Source organism: Maylandia zebra, linkage group LG7 (assembly GCF_041146795.1).
Source record: "Maylandia zebra isolate NMK-2024a linkage group LG7, Mzebra_GT3a, whole genome shotgun sequence".
Classification (NCBI taxonomy): Eukaryota; Metazoa; Chordata; class Actinopteri; order Cichliformes; family Cichlidae; genus Maylandia; species Maylandia zebra.
The window spans coordinates 27,834,651-27,861,241 of NC_135173.1; the positions used below are offsets into that span (position 1 = coordinate 27,834,651).

Sequence of the window (26,591 nt, forward strand, 5' to 3'; positions counted from 1 at the left end):
TTTTGGTCATTTAAACACATTTAATGTAGTTTGCAGTCCACGATAAAATTATCAGCTATACAAGAACAATAGAAAGGAGTACACATATAGTGTTTCAGACTACACTCTGCATTAGAATATTTCACCTTTAATTGATAGGATGATGTCTGCAGTTCATTTCAAGTCTAAAAATAAAATATCTGGAGGACATTATTAAAAAGAATGGGCATCTAAAAGTCATTCAGATTTTTTCAAAAATATAGCTGAGTCCACCATCAAAAATTGAACAGCTGCTCTTTTACTTTCATACTTTGCTATTCTACTGCTCTAAAGAAAAAACCGATACATCGTGTCCTCACAAAGAGCAAGAGCGTTCTGTAAAAATCTCCTACAATGTTCAACTTCAAATAAGAGAGACTAGTTTTAATTATGAAGACAGTTTTTCTGCAACAGGTCTCTTGATTGTCATGAGTAGCACTAACTGGGATGGAGGTTCTGGAAAATATGTGATACTTTTGAGTTTATATCAAATTCTTTGCACTTGTAAGAGACCTCACAACGTCAACAAATCAATTACAACAAATCACGGACCCTTTGTACATGTAGAGGTTCTAGCAGAGCCAGGCTCAGGGAAAGTCAGCAGTGGATGGGAATGAGACTGCAGATATGTCTGTGAAGGTTCTCAGTCATCCAGGTCATCGTAGTCAAAGGAGCTTGCAAAGAAAAGCGTCTGGACTTCTTTAAGTTGCTTGAAGACGTTTCACCTCTCATCCGAGAAGCTTCTTCAGTTCTAAGGTCAAATGGTGGAGAGTCCCAGATATAAACCTAGTGGGAGTGACCCCCCACAGAGGGACAAAAGGGCCCCCTGATGATCCTCTAGTCGCCGACTGGGCGTGGGTCTCAATCAGCCAGAGTTTCGGGTGTGTTCATTGTGAAACCTGGCCCCACCTTATCATGCGAATTCGCATGCAAGCGCCTTTGACAAGACTGCAGATAGTATGTCTCTACTCGAAAAAAATTACCCTGTGCCCTGTAAACAACAGTCACAATGTGGAACCCAGTATTTGTCAGGAAAAAAACAAAACAATTTCAGCTTTATGAAATCTAAATAGACATCTTCATTCTAAACATTCAGAACTATTACAGGGAACCATGCGTTGTCATGACAGTAATATTTCTGATTTGGACAATGGTTACATTTTCTTTGCCTGAAATCTGCAGGTTTTCAGTTTGGTTGAAACAAACTTGTAATGACTGTATAGCTGATATCTGTGTTTTTCAACCCTGAAGGTTTCATGTGGCTAGTTATTGTACTTATGAGCGTTCAGAAATATATTTATGGCTGCATCTTGTATTTATGAGGGCTCAAAAAAGCTGGAAAATAATGAAGTAAAACATCCAACCATCTATATGTATTTTGAAGACTTATAATTTGAACATTTTTTTCATCACTTTTTTTCATATACAAAAGTCTACTGATTGTGATGGGTTCAGATGGGTCCTGGTGCAAATAAGAAGGAAGATCTCTGAGAGGAAGGAAGATAATTCTTTGATATTTAGGAGCCGACTAAGATAAATACAGTATCCTAAAAAAATTGATCCCTAAAAAAACAGCAAAACCTACATATAACTTGAATCCAATCCTTCCTCATTTCATATGCTTCCCACATATTCCTTCTTTTTCTCTGCTCCTCTACTTTGACATCATCACAGTCGCCATCTGCCTCCTTCTCACTTAGTATCCTCCTCTGGCACACCAACCCTCTGCATGTCCTCCTTCACTACATCCATGATTCTCCTCTCTGTCTTTTCCTCCTGCCTGGCAGCAGCATATTATACATCCTTTGTCCAATATATCTACTCTCCTCCTTAACATCTCTCACACCATCTCAGCCTACTTTGTTTCCAAAAGCTCAACCTAAGCTGTCCCTCTGATGTATTCTTTTCTGACCTTGTCCGTTCTGGTCACTGATAATGAAAACAGCTGCACCTCCTGCTTTTTTTAGTAGGTGCCACCCTCTACAAGTCATATATCATAAGAGGTCTCCTTACCATCTAAACCTTGCTCTCTTGCTGCCATGTGTCTCTCACAAATCACCCCTGACACTCATTTCCACTCACTCCACCCTGCCTTGACTCTCTTCTTCACCTCTCATACACTGTGGGGTGTTTATCCCAATTATTTAAACTCATTTACCTATAGTACCTCTGCTCCTTGCAGGATCACTTGTCTCCCTCGCAATCTCTCTCTCTCTCTCTCTCTCTCTCTCTCCAGAGCATACCTCCACATCTCAGGTTACCTTCCATCTGCTCTCCGTTCTCTCATAATGTCATAGTCCACAGAGACTGCTGCCTGGCCTCTGTGGACTGTAGATCCCTAATGCAATCCCCACCTTGAACCCATCTTACACTAATACTGCACACCTTCCCTACCACTCCTGTGTGCCTCTTCACACTGCGTCTTATGCTTTCTTCAGAGCCACAAACACACAGTGCAGCTCCATCTTACCTGCTCCATACTTCTCCATCAAAACTCTAAAGAAAAAAATATTGCATCTGTAGTGCTCTCTGTATGAAGCTGTACTGGTCCTTGCTGCCACATCTCCTCTCAGCCTAGCTTCAACAACTCTTTTCCATATTTTCATGGTATGGTGGCATCAACTTTACCAATCTGTACTTAGGACAGCTCTGCACATTACTCTTGTTATTGAAATCAGGACTTGTATGCTACTTGTCCATCCCTCAGGCATCCTACCACTATCCAGGATCGTGTTAAACAGTCTACTGCCCTCTCTCCCTGACAGCTCCAAACCTCCACAGGCACGTTGCTTCATCCTCTTCATAGCTGCCCTTTCCTTCCTCCTTTCTAATCCTTTACACTTCCTGATTCACCAACTGACTTCTGTCCTTTCTCGTTTTCTTCATTGATGAGCTTCTCCTTCCTGAACACATTCTCTTCATTACATTTCCATCACTATCTTTACTCACCCAAACCTGCTTCATATCTTTTCTAACTCAATCTCTCCAAATACCCTTCTGCCAGTTTCCCTCACCACTACAGCTGTACTTTCTCAGTCAAGTAGCAACACTTCCTACCACCTGTATCAACTCAGCCTTGAACACTGCACATCATTCTTCCTTCTTCAGCTTCCACCACCTAAACCTCTCCCCTGACTTCACTCACTTCCTCTTGATCATGCCCACAGCCATACAAACGACCATCTGATGCTTGCTAGCTACATTGTCCCCTGACATCTTTCCCTTATATAAAGTGTTTAAGGAATTTTCTCTTCCACTTGTTGTCAGTTAAGTGCTTCATAACACAACCTAATAATTACATTTTTATATTTTATTGAACATAAATATCTTGGATGAAAAAACTATTCCTATTAAAATAATCATCCTTGTAAAATTATCTGAATTCTGTATTCGAGTTTATGATCATTTAAGTGGCTTCTTGTGTACCGGTTTCTGATATTTACTAAACAAATTAACATTTTCTTTCCTCGCCAATTAAATTGGGCAAAATGCGACAAAATTATACTTATGATATATGAATCGCTTAAATAGTGACACAGATTTTTTTAGGATTGTCATGGATGGAATTCGTTTCCTTCTTCAGTTTTCATCCTCACTGTCTAAATTAGGAGGGTCTTCTGACTGGAGCAATGGCTTGTTGGTCAGTTTATGGGGATCCTCTGTAGTCATCTCTGTCATTGTCCCATCCATACCGAGCTGCATGGGCTGTATTAAATGGTTTCTGCAGGATAAGTATTACAACAGAAATAAATATATACAGTGGGTAAACTAAGCACTAAAAAAAAAAATTGCTATTTTCTAAGTAAATATATTTCTAAAGGTGCTATGGACATGGAAAAAGTATTCAACGCGTTTCCTAACATTTATTTAATCTGTTCAAAAGCCTTTGATGATGATAACATCTTCAAGTGTGGAGCAACTAGTCATCTGTATTGCTCAGGTGTGATTTTGGCCCATTCTTCCACACAAACAGTCTGTGGGCCCCTTCTATAAACTCTGAGCCTTAGTTCTTTCCATAGATCTTCAATTGGATTCGGGCATTTCTAGCAGCTTTTTTCTCCCTTTCTCTGAAGCAAATTGAAAGTTTCCTTGGCTGAGTGTTTGGGATCTTTGTCTTGCTGAAACATCTGCCCTTCATCATCTTCATCATCCTGGAAGATGTTTTTTTTAAATCAAGAATGTCTTGGTACATTTTCCCATTTATCCTTGATTCAATTATGTGAAGCGTGCCAGTGCTACACAATGTTGTTCCCACCTTCAAACTTCACTGTTAGTATATCTGCAGTGCTTTATGCCCTCCAGATATGGTGTGTATTATGGCATCCAAAGAGCTCAAATTTCTCCCAGTATTAAACAGCCTTGTCTAAATGTTCTTCTGCACTTCAACATGCTTTCTCTTCAGCTGCGGAGTCTTACATGGTGAGCATGCATACAGGCCATGGCAGTTGAGTGCATTACTGATTGTTTTCTCTGAAACAATTGTACCTGCTGATTCCAAGTCTTTCTGTAGCTCTCCACAAATGCTCCATGGCTCTTGAACAACTCTTCTGATAATTGTTTTCATGCCTCTGTCTGAAATCCTGTGGGGAACACCTGGCTGATTATGGTAAAATTATGTTCTTTCCACTTCCCGATGTTGGCACCAGCAGCGCTCACTGGAACCTTCAGTAGTTTCAAAATTCTTCTGTATCCAGTGACATCAGTATGTTTCACAACAATAAGGTTGCAAAGGTCTTGAGAGAGCTCACTGGTTTATCCATCATGATAAACCAGTGAGGCATTTTTATAAGTCATCAGTTGAGACTAATTTGAACTAAGTGGCAGGACTGCTTTCAAGTTACTGATAATTTCAGCTGGTGTCATGACTTCCTATGCCTTTTTGCACGTCCTTTTCTTCACGTGTTTAATACTTTTTCCGTGTGTCATTTCTCATTATCACACATAATTTAATTGATGGACATCTATGGTTTGGTTTCTCTGCATGTGTGAACTGGATGAGTTTTTACCAACATCTGGTGCAAATTTCACGTCAATAGCACCTTTAGTAAAATATTTACTTAGAAAATCGGTGACATGTTCACACTTATTTCACTGTGATGGTATTAATGATTACTGCAAAATATTCTCAACAATCATATTTTAGATATAAGTGTTCATCTCAACCAAATATATTACATTAACCTGGTACTTTTTAGGCATTTCAGGGCTGAACTTTTACATATTACACCATAGCATTAAAGGCTTCTGTTGAAGACAACAACTTGACCAGTGCAGGTTACTTGTGTGACTGTGTGTGCTTTTAGTGACCTTGACAGTTTGTCAAACATGTGGACCAACTTCATGGCTTCATATTCCTTTTGCTCTTCTGTCATTCCTTCCATGGGATTGGGCTGCTCCTCTTCTACAACTCCTGTTATTGGGTTGATTCTGCAGGGAAACAGAAATATATTTTCTTTAAAAAAGCTAAATGTGCATAACAAACAAACAAAGATGTAAAAAGAATTCAGCTGAGGTAGGGGTGGGTTTTGATTATTGATTTATCGATTAAAATCGATTTTGGCTTGGATAACATGATATCGATTCATTAAAACATAAATTTATTTTGCCCAGAACGCCAGAATCTCAGGTTAAACCTCACAAGATTTCTACAACCAGAGCAGGTACACGGATTCTGCACAAAGACGTAAACACAAAAACGCGGACACAACGCATCCGAATCAGTGAGATGTCGCCTTTCTCACACGACGGCACGTACGCGGACACGGACACGCCGTCGGGGCTGAAAGCCGACAGCTCACTGATTTTGAAGCGTCGGTGGGCGCTTTGTGTTTACGTCCTTTTTGCGCTCGATTCTGAAGCTGCAGGTTTTATCTCTCTCCAAACAATATTGACTTAACCAGCAGCCAAAGACGATCCAGCCTTGGTGCTCCCCCGGACAAGATAGAGGAGGTGGCTGGGGAGAGGGAGGTCTGGGCTTCTCTGCTTAGGCTGCTGCCCCCGCGACCCAGCCCCGGATAAAGCGGAAGAAGATAGATGGATGGATGGATGTACAATATCACTAAAAAGCTATTCTGTCCTATTCTATTCTTCATTTGTTTTGTATTATACCTTTACCAAACACCATATTATAACATATTATAAATGATACATACATACATCCCTATACATCCTCAGCCACATCAAACACTAGTCACCACTCATAGTCATCACTTAGTTGTAAATATATTTCATCTTATGTCCTGTTTACTTTCTTCACTTCCCTGACTATCCTGCTTTTTCTTTGCCAACCTCTTCCTTTGAATACTTTCCTATACTTCCTCATTACAACACAAAGTCTCATTGTCCTCTTTTCTGTGTCCATAGGATACACCAAATACATCGTTGGCACTTTCTCTCATCACTTCAGCAGTCCTTTCCCAGTCATTTGATAACTCTTCCCTACCACCCAGAGCCTGCTTCAACTCTTCACTGAACTCTATGTAATATTCTTCCTTATTCAGCTTCCATCATTTAATCCTCGCCTCTCTCTTCACATACTTCCTCTTCTTGATTTCATAGTCATCCTACAGACTACAGACCACAATCTGGTGTTGCCTAGCTACATTCTGTTCCCTTCACCTGCATGTCTAATGAATTCTGCTCTAATCACCGCTCTCTCCCTCCCGTGGGACACTCTCTACCACTTCATCCAACTTCCTCCAGAATTCCCTGTGTGCATACACCCCGTGATGCACACACACTGACAACATTCAATACACCCCCCCACCCCTTCGATTTCCAGCTACAACTTATGATCCTCCTTAAGTTGTTAAAAATGCAAAGTAGAAATTTTGATAAGGAGCTGACATAGTGTTCTGTTGGTACTGACTGGGCTTTGGCCTCTCTGTACTCTTCTGTCTCAGAGTCCTCATCCTCGGAGTAGATTCCAGGGTCTTTACCTCCTCTAAGCAGTCCTCTGGCAGCCAGCAGGCCTGCAGCATTGCCATATCCAGTATACTTAATGAACCTTGAAACTTGAAAGAGAGCATATTACTGTTAAAATGGCAGCATTCTAGCACAATAAAAAGAGCAATGAAATTAGGATCATTTATGCACCTGACGACCTCAAAATAAGCTGATATTTTTTGTCTAAGCATGTCCAGTGAAGAGATGCTTCATACTATAAAAACTGGCCTTCAAAGTCTATCAGAGCAGGTTCAAAGTTGGCTCTTTTTAAGTCACCTTAATTTTTCCAGCATTTATGAATTCTCGTAACTTCATAAGTACAGGAAATAGCTACGTGACATTTTTATGGATGAACTTTAGTTTCTACTAAAAAACGCAACCAAATCAATTTTACACCTAAAAATGTCTTTAGAAACAAAACTTTTTATATATTTACAACAGTGCGAAAAATGTTCGCCCCCTTCCTGTTTTCCCGTATGTTTGTTACATTTAAATGTTTCAGATCAGCAAACAAATTTAAATAGCAGACAAAGACAAGACAAGGAAACACAAAATGCAGTTTCTAAATGAAGGTGTTCATAATTAAGGGTGAAAAAAAATCCAGACCCACTTGGCCCTGAGTGAAAAAGTGAATCCTGAAAGAGGATGTCTGGCTAGCTGTTCACCACCTCAAGCTGAAGTGCACTTGGGTTCTGCCTCAGTCTCATACCTCAGACGATTTATAATCTTATTGGGTGAAACACACTATGCAATATGGAAGGTCTTCCTTTACCTACATTTCTTTTACTTGAGAAACGTAGGGTGCTACAGAGGGTGGTGAAGGCTGCACAGAGAGTTGTCAGAGGCAGCCTCCCAACCATCACAGACGTATACACCTCAAGATGCAGGAAGAGGGCCACCTGTATCATGAAGGACCCCACTCACCCAGCACACACACTCTTCGTCAAGCTCCCCTCAGGCAGGAGGCTGAGGAGCATTAAATGCAAAACCACCAGACTGAGAAACAGCTTCATTCCAGATGCTGTGAGACTTCTCAGTGCATAAATGGACAAGAACTGATATTGTAGCACCTTAATCACTACTGACACTTACTGACACTGTCATTTTATCAATGCGGGTCATCATGCCCTTTTGCTGCTAAAGTATTTATACCTACATTCTATATCCATACTCCATACTGGTAGTCAGGTTGTTGCACTCTATTTATCATATTATTTATCGTGTTATTCTATTACTTGTTATTCTGTTTTGTTTAAAAGACAACAACTATTTATTTATTACTTTTTTTAAAATTCAGTTTCTTCGTTATTCTGTTTCTATTCGCTCTGGGACCGTGTGTACATCATGTCGTTCCACCTCATGTAAACATGTGATGCGAATGACAATAAAGCTTCTTGAATCCTTGAATTGTGATTACTCTGTATTAAAAGAATCTTCCAATATAACATTTTTATGTACAGCTATTTGGAGCCTTCAGTCCTTTGTTTGAGAATCTTTTAAATTTAGTTAGTGTCGGGTACTCGTTCTGTCTGTTTCCACTGTTTCCATCAGATGGCATGCAACTGTCCGTTCTATTGTTGAAAATGTAGCAAAAAAATACTGTTTAACAAAGACTTTGTTCTTAACATCTAGAAATATTATAAGATGCCAACAGTGTTGGGTACTGACTAGCATTAACTCGTAGTTCTTAACGTATTCACGATCTTAAAGGTAGTTTTATTTTCTTTGCAGACAACCTGGTGGGTTTCAGCTTGATTTGATGAACTGAAACAGCTGTTTCCAGGGACGGTCTTGCTAGTTTAAAAAGTTCCATAAACCTTCTCTGTTGTCAGTAATGTTGCCGGCTCAGCTGGACCTTTCAAAGAGTTTCTGTGTAGTCAGGATGTGATCACATTATGTTTGTTGCAAGCTAGTTCTTGCTGCAAGGTGTTTAATCATTACAGTTACATGTATATACTTTGCCATGGCAGATCTCTGCAGAAAGTTGTCTTGTTGCACATATCCTCACAGACGGGCTATGACTCTTCCAATTATCTTAATTTATATTAAATATACAAGCTTAACATGCTCACGGGAAAACTTGCTTTGATGCATTCTTGGTTATCATGACAGAACATGTTGATCATCAAAGATTTGCTAAAGTTAGTGCACAACAAAAAGTTAACTGAATTTTTTTCTCATATTTGACTAATTTTAGATGAAATGACCCAGTACACTCACTCCAGTATTCAGGAGGAGCTATTCAGGAATTTGTGGTTTTAAAGGTTCAGTGTGAACTTATTTTTTTCTGGAGAGAAGGTGGAGTGACTTTAACATCACCTTTGTACCTTAGTGATTGCTTCTCTCTCATCAAAAAAGTGATTTTGCATCACTCTCTCTCACCACTTTCTTTGCAGAGAACAAAGAGGAATTCAGCCGCACAGTCCTTGACGTCAGTGTCAATGAGGGTCATAAGGCGGACTATTTTATTCCTCAGCGTGTTGCCCACCTCTGGCCTGTTTTTCACATCACGTAGTGGTGGCAGCACCTAAAACACAACCCACACATAAACATATAAACATACAAGAACAATCAAAATAGCTAAAATGTTCAGAGATAATCTCTGTAAGATGAATAACTGACTTTTGACCTGAGGAACTTCCTGGTCTCTCTGTGGATACGGGCACTCTCGGTCAACAAGTTCAGTGATGGAAGAAGGGTCTCCTTCAGCTTATGACCCTTTGAGACAGACAGACATGCAAACTTGTCAGTTGTAGGAAAGCAGCTAAAATGTGGATTATTAGAGCACATTTTAAACAACCGGTTTAAGACTTTTCAAATGTAATGATCTACAATGTGGATCTGAGGGCAGCAAATGAGACACGCTCAGCCTGGTTTGTAGTAAACATGCCTTTGTCAACAACATAGCAATTTGTTATGAATTTATGTTAGATATACTTTAGTGCACCTCAGCTTTTATTTCATATTAACTGTAGAGGTAATGAACCACCAACAGCATGCACTTGTGGCTCGTCTTACCCGGTCAAGTCTTTTCTCCATGAATTTTAGCAGCGTGTTCACAGCATCCATGTTGACACCCATATATTCAATGGAACCTTGCTGCACCTTGGGCATCAATAATACATCCAAACAAGGCAGAGGGAGGTTACCTAGTAAATTCACAGTATGGCTGAAAAAAGAAAGGACAAAGGAATGAAGGGCGTGGCGTCACAGGGGAGCAATGACTATATAAATCAAGTAACCAGAGAACAGAGAATCACCTGTGAAACTCTTCAGTCCGCTCCTCTCCATCAGCGTGGCTCATTAGACAGTGCCTCAGTATGGCTCCCAAATGTCTGTACACAGCTGCCTCTTCCTTCACATATACATCAGACACAAGTTGTTCACCAGTCATGATGAGAACTCTCATCTTTCTTTGAATTTACAACAAAATGTTTAAATCTTGTGACTCTCTCCTAATTAATCTAATTTGCTTCGTTACCTCATCAACTTTGCGTCTGTTTATGTCAAACGTGATGTTGAATAGTATTTTCAGTATCTCCATAGCTAGTTCTGTCTGCTGCCGGCTCAGTGGGGGCAGCTCTTCGGTCGGGATGCCTTCAAAACCTGCTCTTGCTGTCTCCAGGGTCCCTGAGCAGCATAGACCCAGTGTGGCTTCCAAGTGGTTTCCTTGAATTACAGACAAGACACAAGTTATCAACAGGTTCTTTAGGTTTGCTTAATTGTACCATGTCTTTACCAAATTTACTTCATCTGGATGCTTTCCTGATAATGTTTGTTTGTTTTGGGGGTTTTTTAACCTTTTTTTTTTTTTAATGAAATGAAAATAAAATGAATGGGTTTTTGAACTTTAGTCAGCTTCAGATCTGACTCCATCTTTTGGGCTAAGGTCCACCTCTCATATTTGTTTTTCCATATTCATCCAACAAAGAAACAAAGAAAGCTAAACCAATCACACAACATCCTTGGAAAAGGTAACAAATCACCTAGAAGGCTGACACCATGAAGCTCCTGAGCCAGCTGTGCCCTGACATCCACTCTTAGGGCAGTCAGCAGGAAGGTTAGGCGCAAGTCAAAGAAACGTACCTGTGAAGAGAAACCTTATTTTGAATGCATATGTTGCATTCTAGCAAATATTCAGTAACAAATACGCTTCAAAAACTACATCTGCCAGCTATAGTACTCCTTTAAAAATGCATTAAAGAAACATTTTCATTACAGTTGTCATAGTGCTTGGTCTCTGACCCAGAGATTGTGTTTGGAGACTAAATTTTGACTCATCATGATTACTCTGGTTTGGTCTTGATGTTTTAAGTCTCTGCTTTAGAGCTTCTCTGTGTCTTTCCTCAGTTTGCCTTCAAGCTTCATTTTACTTATTGTGCTTTTGTGCTTTCCCTGTATTTCCCATTAAGTCTGTGTTGGTGTAACATGGCCCTTGTCAGCTACTTCCTGTTTATTCTGATAGTGTCTTCATGGTGCTGTGTTTTTTCTTTGATTCCCAGTGCTGCCATTTTTGTTTGACTCTACAGTGAACACAACAAATAATTCTACATTTGGAAAATCTCACATTAAAGAGCTATCTGTCTGAGTAATGGTCATACCTCATAGTTCCAAGTAGGATCATGACACTGTTTCAATCTCTCTGCCACACCTTTAATTAGCTGCAGATCTGCTGCTACCATCTGACATCAACCCAGTGACAGAAATCCAGTCAGATTTTATAGATTATCACCAACCAATTAAAATGTGTTAATCTGAGGAATGCAAGGCACAGCAGACTGACCTGTCCTGTCTCATTGTGCAGCAGGATGTTGCAGATGGACTTGAGTGCCTCAACAATCACTTCCTGGTCAGGATTTTCTGAAGGAGGGGAAGATTCTTTCAGCACTTTACTACATAGTCCCGTCTCTTCCTCGTCTCCTCCCGCATCCTCTTCTAAGAAAAGAAAGATTTGCAATTTTGTTTAGCTTGGTCTGCCAACAACATGAACTCCCTTCAGCTAATCCATGATGTTTATTGATGGAGGAGAAAGATTATAAAGTATATGTCATGATCCTGGGTCTTTTGACCCAGCGTTTTGTGTTTTCTATTATTGTGATGTATTTTGGTTCTGGTTTTCTAGCTCTTTGGTTTTTGGTTCTGTTCTTCCTCAGTTAATGTCTAGTCATTTCTGCCTGTGTATGCCCCTGTGTCAAGTCCGTGTTTCTTAGTCTGTGTCTTTGCATGTGTGAGTTCTTTTTTTATTTTGTAGGTCTGTGTCTCTCGTCAGTGTTTCTAGTTTCACTTCCTCTTGTCTCGTTATGTCCAATTACTCCCAGCCGTGTCTCCCTCCTGTTTCTCGTGTGCATTGCTGGTTCATCTGCATTATTTCCATCCGTCATTCTGTGTTCTTTCCCTGCATCATCCTGCATCATTTTCTGTGTCTTCCTGCATCTCTGTTTCAAGGTTTGTTTTTGCTTAGTTTTCCGAGTTTATGTTTTCTCAGTTCTGTTTTCAGCCCCCTCGCCTTTTTGTATGTTCACTCTCCATTAATAAAGCTCCCTCACTTCAGTAATGCCTGCATCTTGGGTCCTTTAATAATTCCACACGGTTTGCCCTGCTAACCGTGACAGTATACAACGTTTAGGGGACAAAGAACTGGATTTCTTTTGTGCATAATACATCTCAATAAAATACATCTCAAAAAAGTTTTTTTATTATTTAATTCAAAAAGCTCGCACTGTGCCAGCTGGGATGGGTCCCATGACCTCTGATTTTCATGAGCTGGGATAGCTCATGAAACATTCAGTTTAGAATAATAGTTGAGTAAATTACTAGTTAAACAGTATAACTGGCCTAATAAACACCTAACCTTTTGTTATCCTGCCTCTTAGTATCTGCATTTTAGTGTCTCCTCATCAACACTCTGCACATCCTGCATGTCGTTTTCTTACGAATGTACTAAACAACTAGTTAACTAACTATTAATTAACTATTATTTCTGTCTTTAACCCTCCTGAGTTTTTAGATTCTTTCACATCACAATCTGGAAGTGGTACAGCTCACCAAATAAGGCTACATGGCTGGGGGATCTAATTCTGCCATGTTAAACTGTACTGTTGCATTTGATTGTGAGTGCCTGAGAGCTGAACCTGCTCTGCTCAATGTGGGGCTTCTACATTGTCTCCTCACTTGGAGAAAATAATGATGGACCAATCTGTCTGAGAATGACTGCAGTCAGTCTGAGTCAAACTGAGACACATTGCCTCCCACCAGGTAACCTGTGCAATCGCAAAAAAATTCACTCACTAACCATCAGTTTTTTGTGGTTGCACAGAGGTGCCAATCTATTTGTCCTCTTGTGTGACTGAGGCCCCTAAGCTACAGAGGGTCTGTCTGTTCATATACTGTCTGTATTGAAGCATATTCATGGAAAGTTGATGGCAAAAAAGGTGGTAGAATATGCAAGCAACAAGGATGAGAGCCTTGACAGAACTGTCACAAAAAGCTAATTCAGGAACAGTATTTGTTATACCTACGTAGGTTTCCTAAGTAAAGTCTATGTTTCTGAACTGATGAAACTGAGAGTGAAAATGGAATTTAACTGTTAGATCTTCAAAATCAAAACAAGTCTTCATAACAATATATTTGGAATTACATCTTTGAATTCTCAAAACCTAAAATACAATCCTTTCTTGCTCTGGAAAGATGATGCAAAAAAAAAAAGGATTGATACCTAGCAATATTAATTACCTTGGCCATCCACTGACTGGCTGTGGGCAGGTGTGGTAGCACTGTCCACAGCAATGCTAGCATAGCGGGCAAGAGTGGACATGGCGAATTGGTTGGTGAATGGGTCCAGGCAATTTTTATCTCTGGACAGGATTCGAACCGTTTCCAGACAGGCCAGCAGACAGGAAGGCTGCAACTCCCGGTCCAGGAAACCGAGCACTAACTCCCCCAGATGCTGCGTTGCACATATACATGTATGTATGTATATGTATATATATATATATATGTGTGTGTGTGTGTGTGTGTGTGTGTGTGTGTGTGTGTGTGTGTGTGTGTGTGTGTGTGTGTGTGTGTGTGTGTGTGTGTGTGTGTGTGTGGAGGAACAGTAGAAACAGAACAGAAATTGTATTAGACTGTAGGCTATTGATGTTCATCAACAGAGTACACCTTCCTTTTTTGTGCAAATAGACACATACATTTATTTAAATAGGCAGATTTACATTTTAAACTGTTGAAAAATGAAACACCAAATCTGACAGCTATATCTGCAGCTTCTGACCTCAGTCTGAATGAATGTCCATCACACATTTTAAGTCAGGCAATGTTAGAACTGATTTTTGATCCATTTGCAGTATAACGCTTCTGTTTTTAAGATCATTTTCTGACTAATTGTAATGAAATCATGACCGTCTTAAGACTGCCAACAAAGTGAAATGTGTTACAGAAAATAACAGATCAGTGAGTTCGACCTACAGCCAGTGGTGAACAAATGATTGCTGTTTCTTACTGAGGATGGGTAACACAACAGATGAAACTGTACATTGAAAACTGAAACATGAAAAACACTACATACTAAACAGCAGTCTTACCGATAGTGACAAAGTATTTGTAGTGCTAATGATAACGGTCCAATGTCAAGGGGTTTCCTTGATAAAAAGCCCCACATTGTAGTGACCGAATGCAAGGAGCTACAAAGGTTGCTAAAAAGTTTCCTAAGCTGTCATGCACATCTACAAGCAGGACAGCTTAGCAGACCTTCAAATAGGTGTATGCTTAGTGTGGGCACATGATTATTGGATAAAGAAGCCATGCAATAGAACTTTAGCTTCACCTTAAATAAACCTAAACCTTTAGCACTGAACAAACTCACCTTTCTTTTCCACCTTAACAATCAACTACAGTTTCTGTTTGGGTCTGTTTCCTACTGGATGAAATGCTTCCTTTTATAGGAATAAAACTGTTCTTCTATTTATCAGAGAGGAAAACACTTTGGAAAACAGTGTGGTTTCCAAAACCAGATACATTTTCTCAAACAGAATCTAAATCATACTGTTTAAAAACATTTTCAGATGCTTTTTTAAAGGATAAAGCTGCTAAATGCAGAAATATTGGTTTGTTTAAGTACATTTTTAGATATTTACTGCTTTCTGAATGAATTGCAGGTGTATTAGATACAAAATCACAATAAAACTAATCAATAAATGTTCTAATGTTCTATCTTCTCAGCTATTCACCTTAATCAGTTCAAAGATTGACTTTCATCAATACTGAATAAACTGTATGAGGTTTAGGCCATGAATGAATTTGCAGCAATATACTTAATGATAAACCAGATTTCTTTTTTCTAATCTTCAGAACTGCTTCTTTCTCATTAGTTTTTGTTCTTGTGTTATGTATCATCAGAATATCTTCTTACAATCAAAACTAATATGCCAGCATGATTAGTGTTCAAGCAAATGAATAAATCAAAGGTCTTCATTTCATAATTCCCATTGGATTCCATTAAACTATTGCCATTGTGATCTCACACCTATTTGTAGTTTTCTTTAAACCTTTGAACTGATTAAGTGTGTTTACATCTACTGTGTCACGGTTCTGGGTCCATTGGACCCAGTAGTTTGAGTTTTATTATGTTTTAGTTTGCATCAGGGATTGTTTTCTTGTTCTCTTGTAGTGTTGATGATGATGATGTTTATTATTTGAGTTTCATGTTTCTGTGGTGTTTAGGATTTGTTCTTCGGTTGTGTCTGCTTAGTATTTGTCTAGCTCCATGTGCCATTGTCTGTCTGTCTCTCTGTCGAGTTTGTGTTAGTGTGATGGTTTCTTGTTCCTGTTTTATTGTGATGGTCTGCGTCTCATGTGAGTGTGTTCAGTTTTACCTTTGTCTCGTCTTGTGATCATTCCCAGCTGTGTCCACCACCTGTGTGTAATTCCCCTGTGATTCTCCGTGTATTTAAGTCATGTCTGCCGTCATTGTAGTTGCTGGTCCGTCTGTGTATTCCACCCTGCGTCATCTGTGTGTTTCCCTGCTGTCAACCGCTAAGTGTTTCTGCTCATGTTCAGGTTCGTGTTCTGTAGTTAGTTTGTTCCCAGTCTAGTTAGTCATAGCTCCCTTTGCCGTTTGTATTTACTTTCATGCTCAATAAACCACCTTCACACCTTCACGACTGCCTGCGTTTGGATCCTCCTTCATTGCCTCCACACGGCTCACCTCACTCGCCGTGACATACTGACAAAAACCCACAATTTATCCTGGATTTACTCCAACATTATATAATATATCACTTACTCGAGTATTCTAATATAACGCTAAGGAAATGTTAGAACAGGTAAACATTTAACTATTCATTTTACAACAGAATCAACCTATAAGAGCTGGTTTTCCATTTCCTATTCTGTTTATCCTGAGCTTACTGCAGGGAAAAGGCCGTGTGATTCATCCCCTGTCGAGCACTAGTGCCAATAATCTTAATATTAATTGCCAGACAGATTTATTTGGCAGACAGATAAAAATCCCCATTCCCAAGAATTCTGTTATAAATAGTTCAGTACGTGTAAGAAATTTCCAACAAATTTTCACCAGACGTGTGTGAGCTGAGGAAACAGCAGCCTTCAGGGTTGAAAAATGAATCCGGCATGTTTGTACCTTAAATTAAAAATGACTGCTATGCTAAAATAACAGACCGTGAGCCTTCCACTTGGATTCTGTTTGTATTTATTTCTGTATGTGCTGTAGGTGTTATTGTGTTAAGTAGTCGAGTCAGAGATGGAAAAAAACACTAACAGTCTGTGACTAGTCTGCAGCTCTCATTTGACAGGAAGGTAAACTGGCTTAAATGATGGAGTAATACCATCAGGGTTTGGGTGGTTTGTTGGGTTTTCTTTGACATGTTACTCATTTTTAAGTGTTTTACAACAAGTTGCTTACCTTATATATTGGTATATGGTATCATGGATCCAGCTGAGGAACAGCTGAAGAACTTGTAATAAACTAAACCACATTTCAAATTAAAAGTTTTATTAAAATTGTGTATATACCTGTGTATATACATGTACATATTATGAGGTCTGGCTCTCCTGAAACAGTATGGTGGAAGCACTGATGTTTTGATTGTGAACAGCAGCAAACAAACAAGAATATGTTTCTTTGTAACTTTGGCAAACAATCTATAGAAAATCACATTTAGCATTTTAGCTTATCTTGTCTGGCAAATAATTCTGGAAATATTTATTACAATGTACATACTGGTTTGGACACAAAGTGTGTGCCCCTTCAGTAATGTACCTGTGACAGCCAGTGAGCTCGCCTTGTTTTTTTGGTTTCTTGTTGCCTGTCTCTTTCCGGTATCTGGTAGGTGGAGCTGACCCAATTATAGATGCAGCACACCTGAGAAGGCCAGTCCCCTTGCATTATAAAGCCACTTTGACTGAATCTCCAGCTCTCCCTGTCTTTTGAACACTGAAACAAGCTGCAACTCCCTCAGCCTCCCCGACACCAGCAAACAGTGTGTACAGATCATAGATGAAACACAATGACTTCAGTCACAGTTACCTTGAGAAATCAAAGAGCAGTGAATACTGTCCAAATCTGACAGCATTTTGTTAGGCCAGTGTTTATGAACCTTCAACTGACGTAACAAGAGCGACCCTATCAACTTCACAATTATGGGATGTAATCTATTCACAGCTGGCCAATCACTGCCATTTAAGAGCAGATCATTACTTTTCCTCTGGTTAAACACACAGATCCTTACAAGCATTTGATAATCCCCGAGAAGTAAATCACTCCCACTGTCATTTTCATCTCATGAATTATTTATATCCTATAATGAATTCTTAACAGGACCCCATCCAGAAAGAGTCACAAGTTGAAGATAAATTGTGGGTTCTAGGTTTCTAATGGAAGAGCACAACATGGTGTTCATTGGTTATTCATACCTTTTGTAACTTTCCTTCCTAAAACAGGCGAGTATACAAAGGAAAGCATAAAGCATGTTGGTACATCCAAAGAAATGATTAATCCTTAGCCAATTTTTTTTTCAGATGAAACTGAATTACACAGAACATTAAAAAAAATGTAAACAGACTGGAAAGGACAAGCTGAAGTATTTCGATCCAGATGATCCCCTGCTGAACTTATCAGTTCAGCAGGGGATCAATTAATTATTTGCCCTATGTGTATAAATAGGAAATGTTATAAATACCTCTCTGTCCTTCTGCTCATCCCTGTTGAATGTAAAGCACTGGTTCATCTGAAGAAAAGAGAAGTACAAAGCACAAAAAAGGGAGTCAGTGGATAGAAGAAGCAGACAAGTTTGTGTTATGTTATTTGTACCAATAAGTCGTTGTGTTTGCAGTAATCGAGCCATCCATTCTCCTATGTACATCGCTCAGCTACAACTAAGAAGATATGTCTTAGGGTCTTCTAATATTGTTTAATCTTGATCTTGCAATGTAAAGTGACTTGAGTTAACTTTTGTTTTGAACTGGCAATATATCAACAGAAATGAACCGAATAATCATAATACAAAGTAGAGAGAAAAAATAAAGAAGCAAAAATGTAAAAATGATCCACATCACATCATTTGAAATATGTGACAGCCAGTGTGCTGGCCTTGTTTTCTTGTTGCTTTCAGGTATCTAGTAGGTGGAGCTGACCCAATTTCAGCACACCTGAGAAAGCCAGTCCCCGGTGTATTATAAAGGAACTCTGACTGAACCTCTGGGTCGTTTCATTATCTGAATCTTAATGAACACCGTTTTCTGTATGAGAGTTTTCTAATGTTAGTAATCATATTTTTTCTTAGATATTTTAATTGAAGATAGGCTTCAAATTACAAAAAGAGCATGCAATCATCCATCCATCAATGCATGCAGAACATTAATGCATGCGTAAGCCTTCCAAAAGACATCTCTCCAGTGTGTCATATCTCTGTGTAGCTCCTCAGTCATTCAGGTCATGGTAGTCTTAAATGCTTGAAAAAAATAGGCAGATCGACTTCAGTTGGTAAAGACACCTCTCATCAAAGAAGCATCTTCAGTTACAAAGTTACAAAGGTCCTTTCTATTGACTTGTTGTCTGGATTTACACAATTATCACAGATCGTTTATATACAAATAGCCTCAGTACCAGATAAGCTGAGCCTCACTGTAGCTGTCTTTTGATGCTGACATCAAAAGAAACATGTCCATCACACATGCTGAAGTAGTCTGACCATTTACTAAAAATTAATCCACATCATTCACTTAATTCAAATACCGAGTTCTGAATTAAGGAAAATAAACATAAGTTATACCCATTATTTCATTAATGTGCCCCTACTAATATTTATGTTAATGCAAATTCCCACAACTCCCAGAAGGCTGGAAAACTAGAGCAGACTAACTCCAGTCTACAACTCAAAATATGGCAGTGTCCTGTAACAACCACTAAGCTTCTGATCTGTACGAGCTCTTTGGTGAAGTAGGATTTAACTGGCCTGTAGCTAAATCTATTTGTGTATAAGAAAATCTAATCCTATTGCCTTTGAGATTAACTCCTACACAGTCTCCGTGCTGAGGAAGCCATGAAGCATGGTGCACCTGGGGTTTGCAGAATGTAACAAAACTCATGTGACTTCATATACATATAACATGTAGTTCCAACTATCATTTCTAACATTAACTGACCTGGATAGACACCAAGCTCAGTTACATGGTAACACTGATACTCTTGTGTTTGTGACAGTGTGGTTAGCTTCAGCTGGCTCAGGAGAGCTGACATCAAGCTGGAAGCCACTGTAGTCTGCATATATATATGTATATATATATATATATATATATATGTATATATATATATATATATATATATATATATATATATATATAAAAAAACACCCAGCACGCCCCTGCGGGCGGTTTATCCTTCAAGCTCGGGTCCTCTACCAGAGGCCTGGGAGCTTGAGGGTCCTGCGCAGTATCTTAGCTGTTCCCAGGACTGCGCTCTTCTGGACAGAGATCTCCGATGTTTTTCCCGGGATCTGCTGGAGCCACTCGCCTAGCTTGGGAGTCACCGCACCTAGTGCTCCGATTACCACGGGGACCACCGTTACCTTCACCCTCCACATCCTCTCGAGCTCTTCTCTGAGCCCTTGGTATTTCTCCAGCTTCTCGTGTTCCTTCTTCCTGATATTGCTGTCATTGGGAACCGCTACATCGATCACTACGGCCGTCTTCTTCTGTTTGTCTACCACCACTATGTCCGGTTGGTTAGCCACCACCATTTTGTCCGTCTGTATCTGGAAGTCCCACAGGATCTTAGCTCGGTCATTCTCCACCACCCTTGGGGGCATCTCCCATTTTGACCTCGGGACTTCTAGGTTATACTCGGCACAGATGTTCCTGTACACTATGCCGGCCACTTGGTTATGGCGTTCCATGTATGCCTTGCCTGCTAGCATCTTGCACCCTGCTGTTATGTGCTGGATTGTCTCTGGGGCATCTTTACACAGCCTGCACCTGGGGTCTTGCCTGGTGTGATAGACCCCAGCCTCTATGGATCTTGTACTCAGAGCTTGTTCTTGTGCTGCCATGATTAGTGCCTCTGTGCTGTCTTTCAGTCCAGCTTTGTCCAGCCACTGGTAGGATTTCTGGATATCAGCCACCTCCTCTATCTGCCGGTGGTACATACCGTGCAGGGGCCTGTCCTTCCATGATGGTTCCTCGTCTCCCTCCTCTTTCTTGGGTTTCTGCTGCCTGAGGTATTCACTGAGCACTCGGTCAGTTGGGGCCATCTTCCCAATGTATTCTTGGATGTTCCTTGTCTCATCCTGGACTGTGGTGCTGACACTCACCAGTCCCCGGCCCCCTTCCTTCCGCTTAGCGTACAGCCTCAGGGTGCTGGACTTGGGGTGAAACCCTCCATGCATGGTCAGGAGCTTTCTTGTCTTTATGTCAGTGGCTTCTATCTCCTCCTTTGGCCAGCTTATTACCCCAGCAGGGTACCTGATCACGGGCAGGGCGTATGTGTTGATGGCCCGGATCTTGTTCTTACCATTCAGCTGACTCCTCAGGACTTGCCTGACCCTCTGCAGGTACTTGGTGGTTGCAGCCTTTCTAGCGGCCTCTTCATGGTTCCCATTTGCCTGCGGGATCCCCAGGTACTTGTAACTGTCCTCTATGTCTGCAATGTTGCCTTCTGGTAGTTCAATCCCCTCAGTTCTGACTACCTTCCCTCTCTTTGTTACCATCCGACTACACTTCTCCAGTCCGAACGACATTCCAATGTCGTTCGGACTGGAGAATATATATATATATATATATATATATATGTGTATATATATATATATATATATATATATATATATATATATATATACACACACACACACACACACACACACACACACACACACACGAACATATACATGATGTGCTTTGACTCTGTAATGCTCAAAATTAATAGAATCAAGTTAAAACTGAGGGTTATCTAAAAACTTCAGCTAGGGTTTGAACGTTCACAACCATTGTGCCAAAAACAAAAGAAATTAGTGTATACTTGTTGACACTGAAACAGCAGGAGATAGATATACAAAGTTATTACAGTATTTCCAAGGATAAAGAACTGGACTGACAAGTATCATAAAGAAATTTAAAGAGAGCTGCACAGTACAGAGCAAGTTTTGCAGAGGTAGGAAGCAAAAGATTTCAAAGACTCTGGAAACAAAGCTAGTGAGAAATGTTTTTTAAAAACCACAGAACAACTTTCAAAGCACTGGTGAGTGATTGACCAAAATCATGAATTGTAGTATCAAAGGAGACCATCTCACGGACTGTGAGACTGCAAACTAAGAAAAACTCCACTTCTGCAGAAGTGTCAACTTCAAGCCAGACTGATGTATGCTAAGGACAACCTGGAGAAAGATTATGCATCTGAAGGTGTGCCTTTTGGTCAGATGAGACTAAAGTAGAGCTCTTTGCCATAAAGATGCTGCTTATGTTTGGAGAAATAAGGGTGAGGTTGTACACAATTCAGAACCCAAAGAACACGCAGTGGTGGAAGTATCATTCTTTGGGGATGCATCAGTTCGTCTGGACCTAGGAATGTTACGAAGGCAGGAGGAATCATGAAGAAAGAAGGATATTTGAAGATTTTGAAAGAAGTATTCAGCAGCAAAATTGGTTCTGGGTCATTGTTTTATCTTCCAGCATGACAACAACCCCAAACATGCATCACTCTTGGTGAAGAACAATCTCCAGAAGACAACAAACAAATCTGGAGAGCCTGACAGATTTGCCAAAGAAGAATGGGCTGGGATTGATCAGTGTGCAAAGTAAAATAATGTAAGCATGTCAAATAAAAACTAGGATGTTTGGAAAAGCTATGTTATAAATTAATTACACTGAACAGTACACACTGAGCTATGACTGTATGTACTTTAGGTCCTTTAGCTTGTACTCTTTTTGTGCTTCCATACAATTAGAGGCTAACAAAACACTATATCTTAGAACAGTGGTAGGGAACTCCAGGCCTCAAGAGCCAGAGTCCAAGTGTCCTTGGTCCAACACCAGAGCTCTAACTTAATAATGTACGTAGAGTACAAAGTAGTTACCTAAAATAACTAATCTAAAAAGTAATGATAATCCTGAGAGTTATAGATAAAATATGAATTAATATCATCAGTCTTAGAGTAAGCTTATGGTTTAAGGGAAGTAGTATAATGTGTTATGATAAGCTTGAATTTAAAATGGAAATAAAATATCTGTAATATCACTAAACATTGCAGCTGAAATCTTTGACATTTTACTGGATGTACCTCAGCACTGATCTTAAACATGATCTCATTATCTTCGAGTAACTGCTTCTGCTTCTCTGTCCTCTTTTTTTCTCTGTATCTAAGCGATGAATCCATTAATTACATTAATTTCAAAACTCCCACAGTGCTCTTTCCCATTACTCTTCAGTGTCCTGACACTGACTCCTTTCCAAGGTGTATCAGAGTTACAAGGAAATCACACATGTTAGAAAAACTGAAAGAGCACAGAGAAACCTCTCTAGATGGCTTGAGTTACGACATACGTACATGTCAGATTCTGCAAGAAATTAGGATTTAATCTCAGAACAAACACCCTGGAAATTCTGGAGAGATTATATGCCTTGACTGGCTAAGGAAGGCTTTGGTGTCCCCCTGGAAAACTGTGGCTGGCTGAGGAGAGGGACGTCTGGGCTTTTTTTCTTAGACTGCTGGCCTAGTGACACAAACCTGGATTAGTGGCAGAAAATGGATGCAATGGATGTAGATATTTGTGACAAAACTAACTTGCATTTCCCATTTCTATTTTTACGATCAGTGGCTCACATGAATTAAAAATAATTATTTTCAACAAATATTTCTCTCTTTTCTTTTTACATTTCTTTCTGATTTTCTACCACATTATGAAACTGACTTGCCTGCAATTCAAACTGTGTCAGGCTCAACTCTTTGTATGTTGGTGATCACATAATAAAACTTGGGACTAAACTACCACAGAAGTTCAAAGGGTTAAGAGGGAATTAATAGGCAGCTAAATAGATTACACTTACTGTCAACTTATGCCACATCATTATTATTATTGAAATTATTATTTTGGTGCAATGAATGTCTCAACTTTGGGATAAATAAACCATGTTTTATCCTATCTAATATTCATTTATTATTTATTAAGTAATTTAGGTGATTTATGATATGGGTGGTTCTACCAATTTCCCAGCACCAACAGCAGATCCCACAATACTTGGATAATGTTGAGGTCCAGGCTCTGGGGAGGCCAATTCACATCCAGTGGAATTTGTGACGGCATTTCAGTGTGTCTTATATCCAGGTATGCCTTTACTGCATTGTCAGCATATTCACTTTATCATTAAAAAAGTGAAAAATTAAGCCACTATCACACACTTTCCAGATGCTGTTGCACTGTGGATCCAAATCTGATGGCACTCATTTTATTGCATTCACAAATGAATTCATAAATGAATTTTGACAAGATCCCCAGCACCACTGGCTAAAATCAGCCCGAAACCATAACATGCCTCCTCCATATTTTACCATAGACACTCACTGTACCTTTGTTGCAGCTCTCTCCTGACATCCTCTATACACACTGGCAATGTTTTAAACCAAAGATATCTACTTTGGATTCATCACTCAATAAGACCTGTTGCTACTTATTTTCAGTCCAGTTTTTGTGTAGTTTGGTGTAAGAATGCGTTGTTGACAGCCACCCTTCCACTGAGACCATTTCTTTGGTAAACAGTAGATGGATCAAGGGTCAGATGCATCTCTCAGGTATGTGTCATGTTTATAGAATCAGCTAAAGAAACGGGAATGTGTTTTTACAACAGGCTATTTGTAACAAAGTTCCCAGTGATACAATTTATATTTGGATCTTTAAGTTCTCGTTTATTCCAGACACAGTACTGGTTCATCCCGTAAGTTAGATGTTTTTTTAAGCTTGAATGACTCATGGGTCAGTGCTCAGTTGCTTAACCGTCAAAAACACATTGCTGTCATGTCAAAAATCTGTCAGGTACAAGGACTGGGCTGAAAATGAGTGAAAAGCAGCGAATTCCAAAGAAGAACTTTGAAAGACCCAGAGAAAGCCTTGAGAACTGTTGCTTAATATCCCTTTAAAATTACGAGGAAATCTGGCTCCGTGAAAGCAAAACATGAAGAAGAAGAAGGGGAGGCTCAATACACAATATCGTATAGGCTATTAAGGTGTACAATGCAGCTTTAAACCCCATTTAATATAGTAAAGGTTCTACTTTTGAAGGCAGTTCTGATTTGGCAATTATTTCAGGATCATCTTCTGAATGGAAAGCGTTTCATAAACTCAAACAGCTGTTCTACAACGCACTGATTCCTCCCGATGTTGGAGGGCTGGTGTTTACCTGCTTGTTGTAGCTCTGTAAAGCCGTCAGAGCCGAGTCTTGGTCGCCCGTCTCCATCTCCTCTATAACGGCACTTAAATCCATGTTCATCATCACTGAGCTAGCTGCTGCTGCTGCTGCTGATGATGATGATGATGATGATGAGGATGTCTGTATGTTTGTTCCCCGGACTGCGGATTCACGTTATGCTCCGTTACCTCTGACGGATGAAAGCATGACGTCTGAATCCCGACGATCTGATGAGAAGCGATTAGCGAACGGGGATTTGTGCCAGCCAAGTGCTGCGTTTAGAGTCCCAAGAAAAGACGGGAGAAATAAAATTTGTGATTATTTTTTTGTAAATGGAAAAGACAAGTGAGGATGTGGACCACAAGAAACGAGCAACATTAGACATCACTATATATGCAAAGTCAAACGACTGTAAAAGAACGCTCCTCTCTCAGACTGCGGGCTGCTTGTGGTGTTCATCAGAGTTTCTAAAAGCAGTATTGGAGGCAGAGAATTCAGCTTGAAGTGAAACTGTGAAGTGCGGCACACGTTAGACAAATGCGGGTCGGTGAGACTGAAACATCGTTCAGTAACTATCCTTTCATCATATCGAAGCTCAATGTGCTGGCTCAAAATTGTTGCAATTAATTGCAACATAAAGTAAGCCATCAATGACACTGTTGGGTGTCCCCATAGTGGCGTTTCAATAAAAAGAATAGAAAGAAAGAAGTGAAAATAAAATAGTGATATTTATTATTATTCTATACATGAGCAGTGAAATTGAAGAATTTGCAGTGCTTTAATAATGTAGACCTTTTTGAAGCCACAAAACAACTGAGAATGAATTCCACATACATTGTATTTTGAATTGATGTATCACTGATGCCATTTTAGAAAGCCCAAAAGTTTCGATTATCCTTTAAAAAGACAAACGGCCTTTGTGTGCAAGATTTTCCAATCGGTAACCTGAGCGATAGTGAGCAAGTCAGTGCAAACATGTGAGAAAAAAAAATTCATATCAAACCGACTCTGAGCTGTTCCACAATCCTCACTAATGTGGCAGTAGCCAGTCCAGTGAATTGAAAGTTGAGCAGAATCTTCTTTTTACTGATAATTCAATTTAATAATACACAATAATAGCACATTATCAAGTGCTGCTCATATGCCATTCTCTGATATACTATTTAAACTGACATCATAAAGCGTTTTGAGGTTACTGTTGTTGTTAACTGTCGCCATGTAAATAAAATTACACTAACACATACCTAAAAGATAAACACGTTCGCTTTAGGTAACGAGGGTCTGCGCTCTTTACACTACCGCCATCAACTGGGCGTTTCTCGAACGAGACGTGGGCGTGCGTGTAGGCTACTTAGTGTGCTCGATTTAAAATTCAAAGCAAACGCGCGTGCGGGGTGAAGGTTTTATGTTACCCGTAGTTAACCAAAATACAGTTATCAAGTAGATGAATTACACTACATTAAACCTTCAATTTGTTGTGTTACCACATGAGTCTAACTGTTTTGCTTAAAATTTGATAAACGGTATAAACCCCGTTCTTCCGGCACAGTATACATATACTCTGTGTAAATGACGTCTTGACGAGGCACGCACCTTGTCCAATAAAAGCTCACGACCTTGTTTGAGCGACAGGATTCGCAACCAATAGTTTTGCGGAAATCGTTTGATTGACAAACATTGCAGCTGGAGTGGGGGAAGGGGTCGATGAAGTTGACGGAAC

At 39.8% G+C, this 26,591-nt stretch overlaps 1 protein-coding gene across 4 annotated transcripts; it reads right to left on the reverse strand.

Annotated features, from left to right (window-relative positions):
- Window positions 1-26,587, reverse strand: ric8a (RIC8 guanine nucleotide exchange factor A). 4 transcript variants are annotated; one of them, XM_076886169.1, is made up of 16 exons: window positions 26,465-26,587; window positions 24,863-25,143; window positions 18,159-18,206; window positions 17,893-17,910; window positions 13,696-13,909; window positions 11,747-11,898; window positions 11,565-11,645; window positions 10,950-11,049; window positions 10,445-10,632; window positions 10,224-10,318; window positions 9,982-10,132; window positions 9,586-9,681; window positions 9,346-9,490; window positions 6,887-7,031; window positions 5,326-5,445; window positions 1-3,739 (listed from the first exon to the last, which is right to left on the reverse strand). In XM_076886169.1, exons 2-16 carry the CDS (start codon window positions 24,953-24,955, stop codon window positions 3,598-3,600), a joined length of 1,788 nt encoding a protein of 595 aa, XP_076742284.1. In that variant the 5' UTR covers window positions 24,956-25,143; window positions 26,465-26,587; the 3' UTR covers window positions 1-3,597. The 4 variants fall into 4 exon arrangements, with proteins under 4 accessions (XP_076742284.1, XP_076742283.1, XP_076742285.1 ...); XM_076886168.1 differs by lacking the exon at window positions 26,465-26,587 and adding an exon at window positions 26,116-26,184; XM_076886170.1 differs by lacking the exons at window positions 11,565-11,645; window positions 26,465-26,587 and adding an exon at window positions 26,116-26,184.
- Window positions 26,588-26,591: the final 4 nt, after the last annotated feature.

What these genes read in the sequence shown, in the direction of transcription:
- ric8a (XM_076886169.1), bottom strand. Translation starts at nt 24,955, where the DNA reads ATGATGAACATGGATTTAAGTGCCGTTATAGAGGAGATGGAGACGGGC. An exon ending in TCATGGTGTCAGCCTTCTAG is followed by an intron (nt 10,633 to 10,949) that starts GTGATTTGTTAC and finishes CTGTAATTCAAG; the next exon opens with GAAACCACTTGGAAGCCACA. An exon ending in GGAAGTTCCTCAGGTCAAAA is followed by an intron (nt 9,491 to 9,585) that starts GTCAGTTATTCA and finishes GTTGTGTTTTAG; the next exon opens with GTGCTGCCACCACTACGTGA.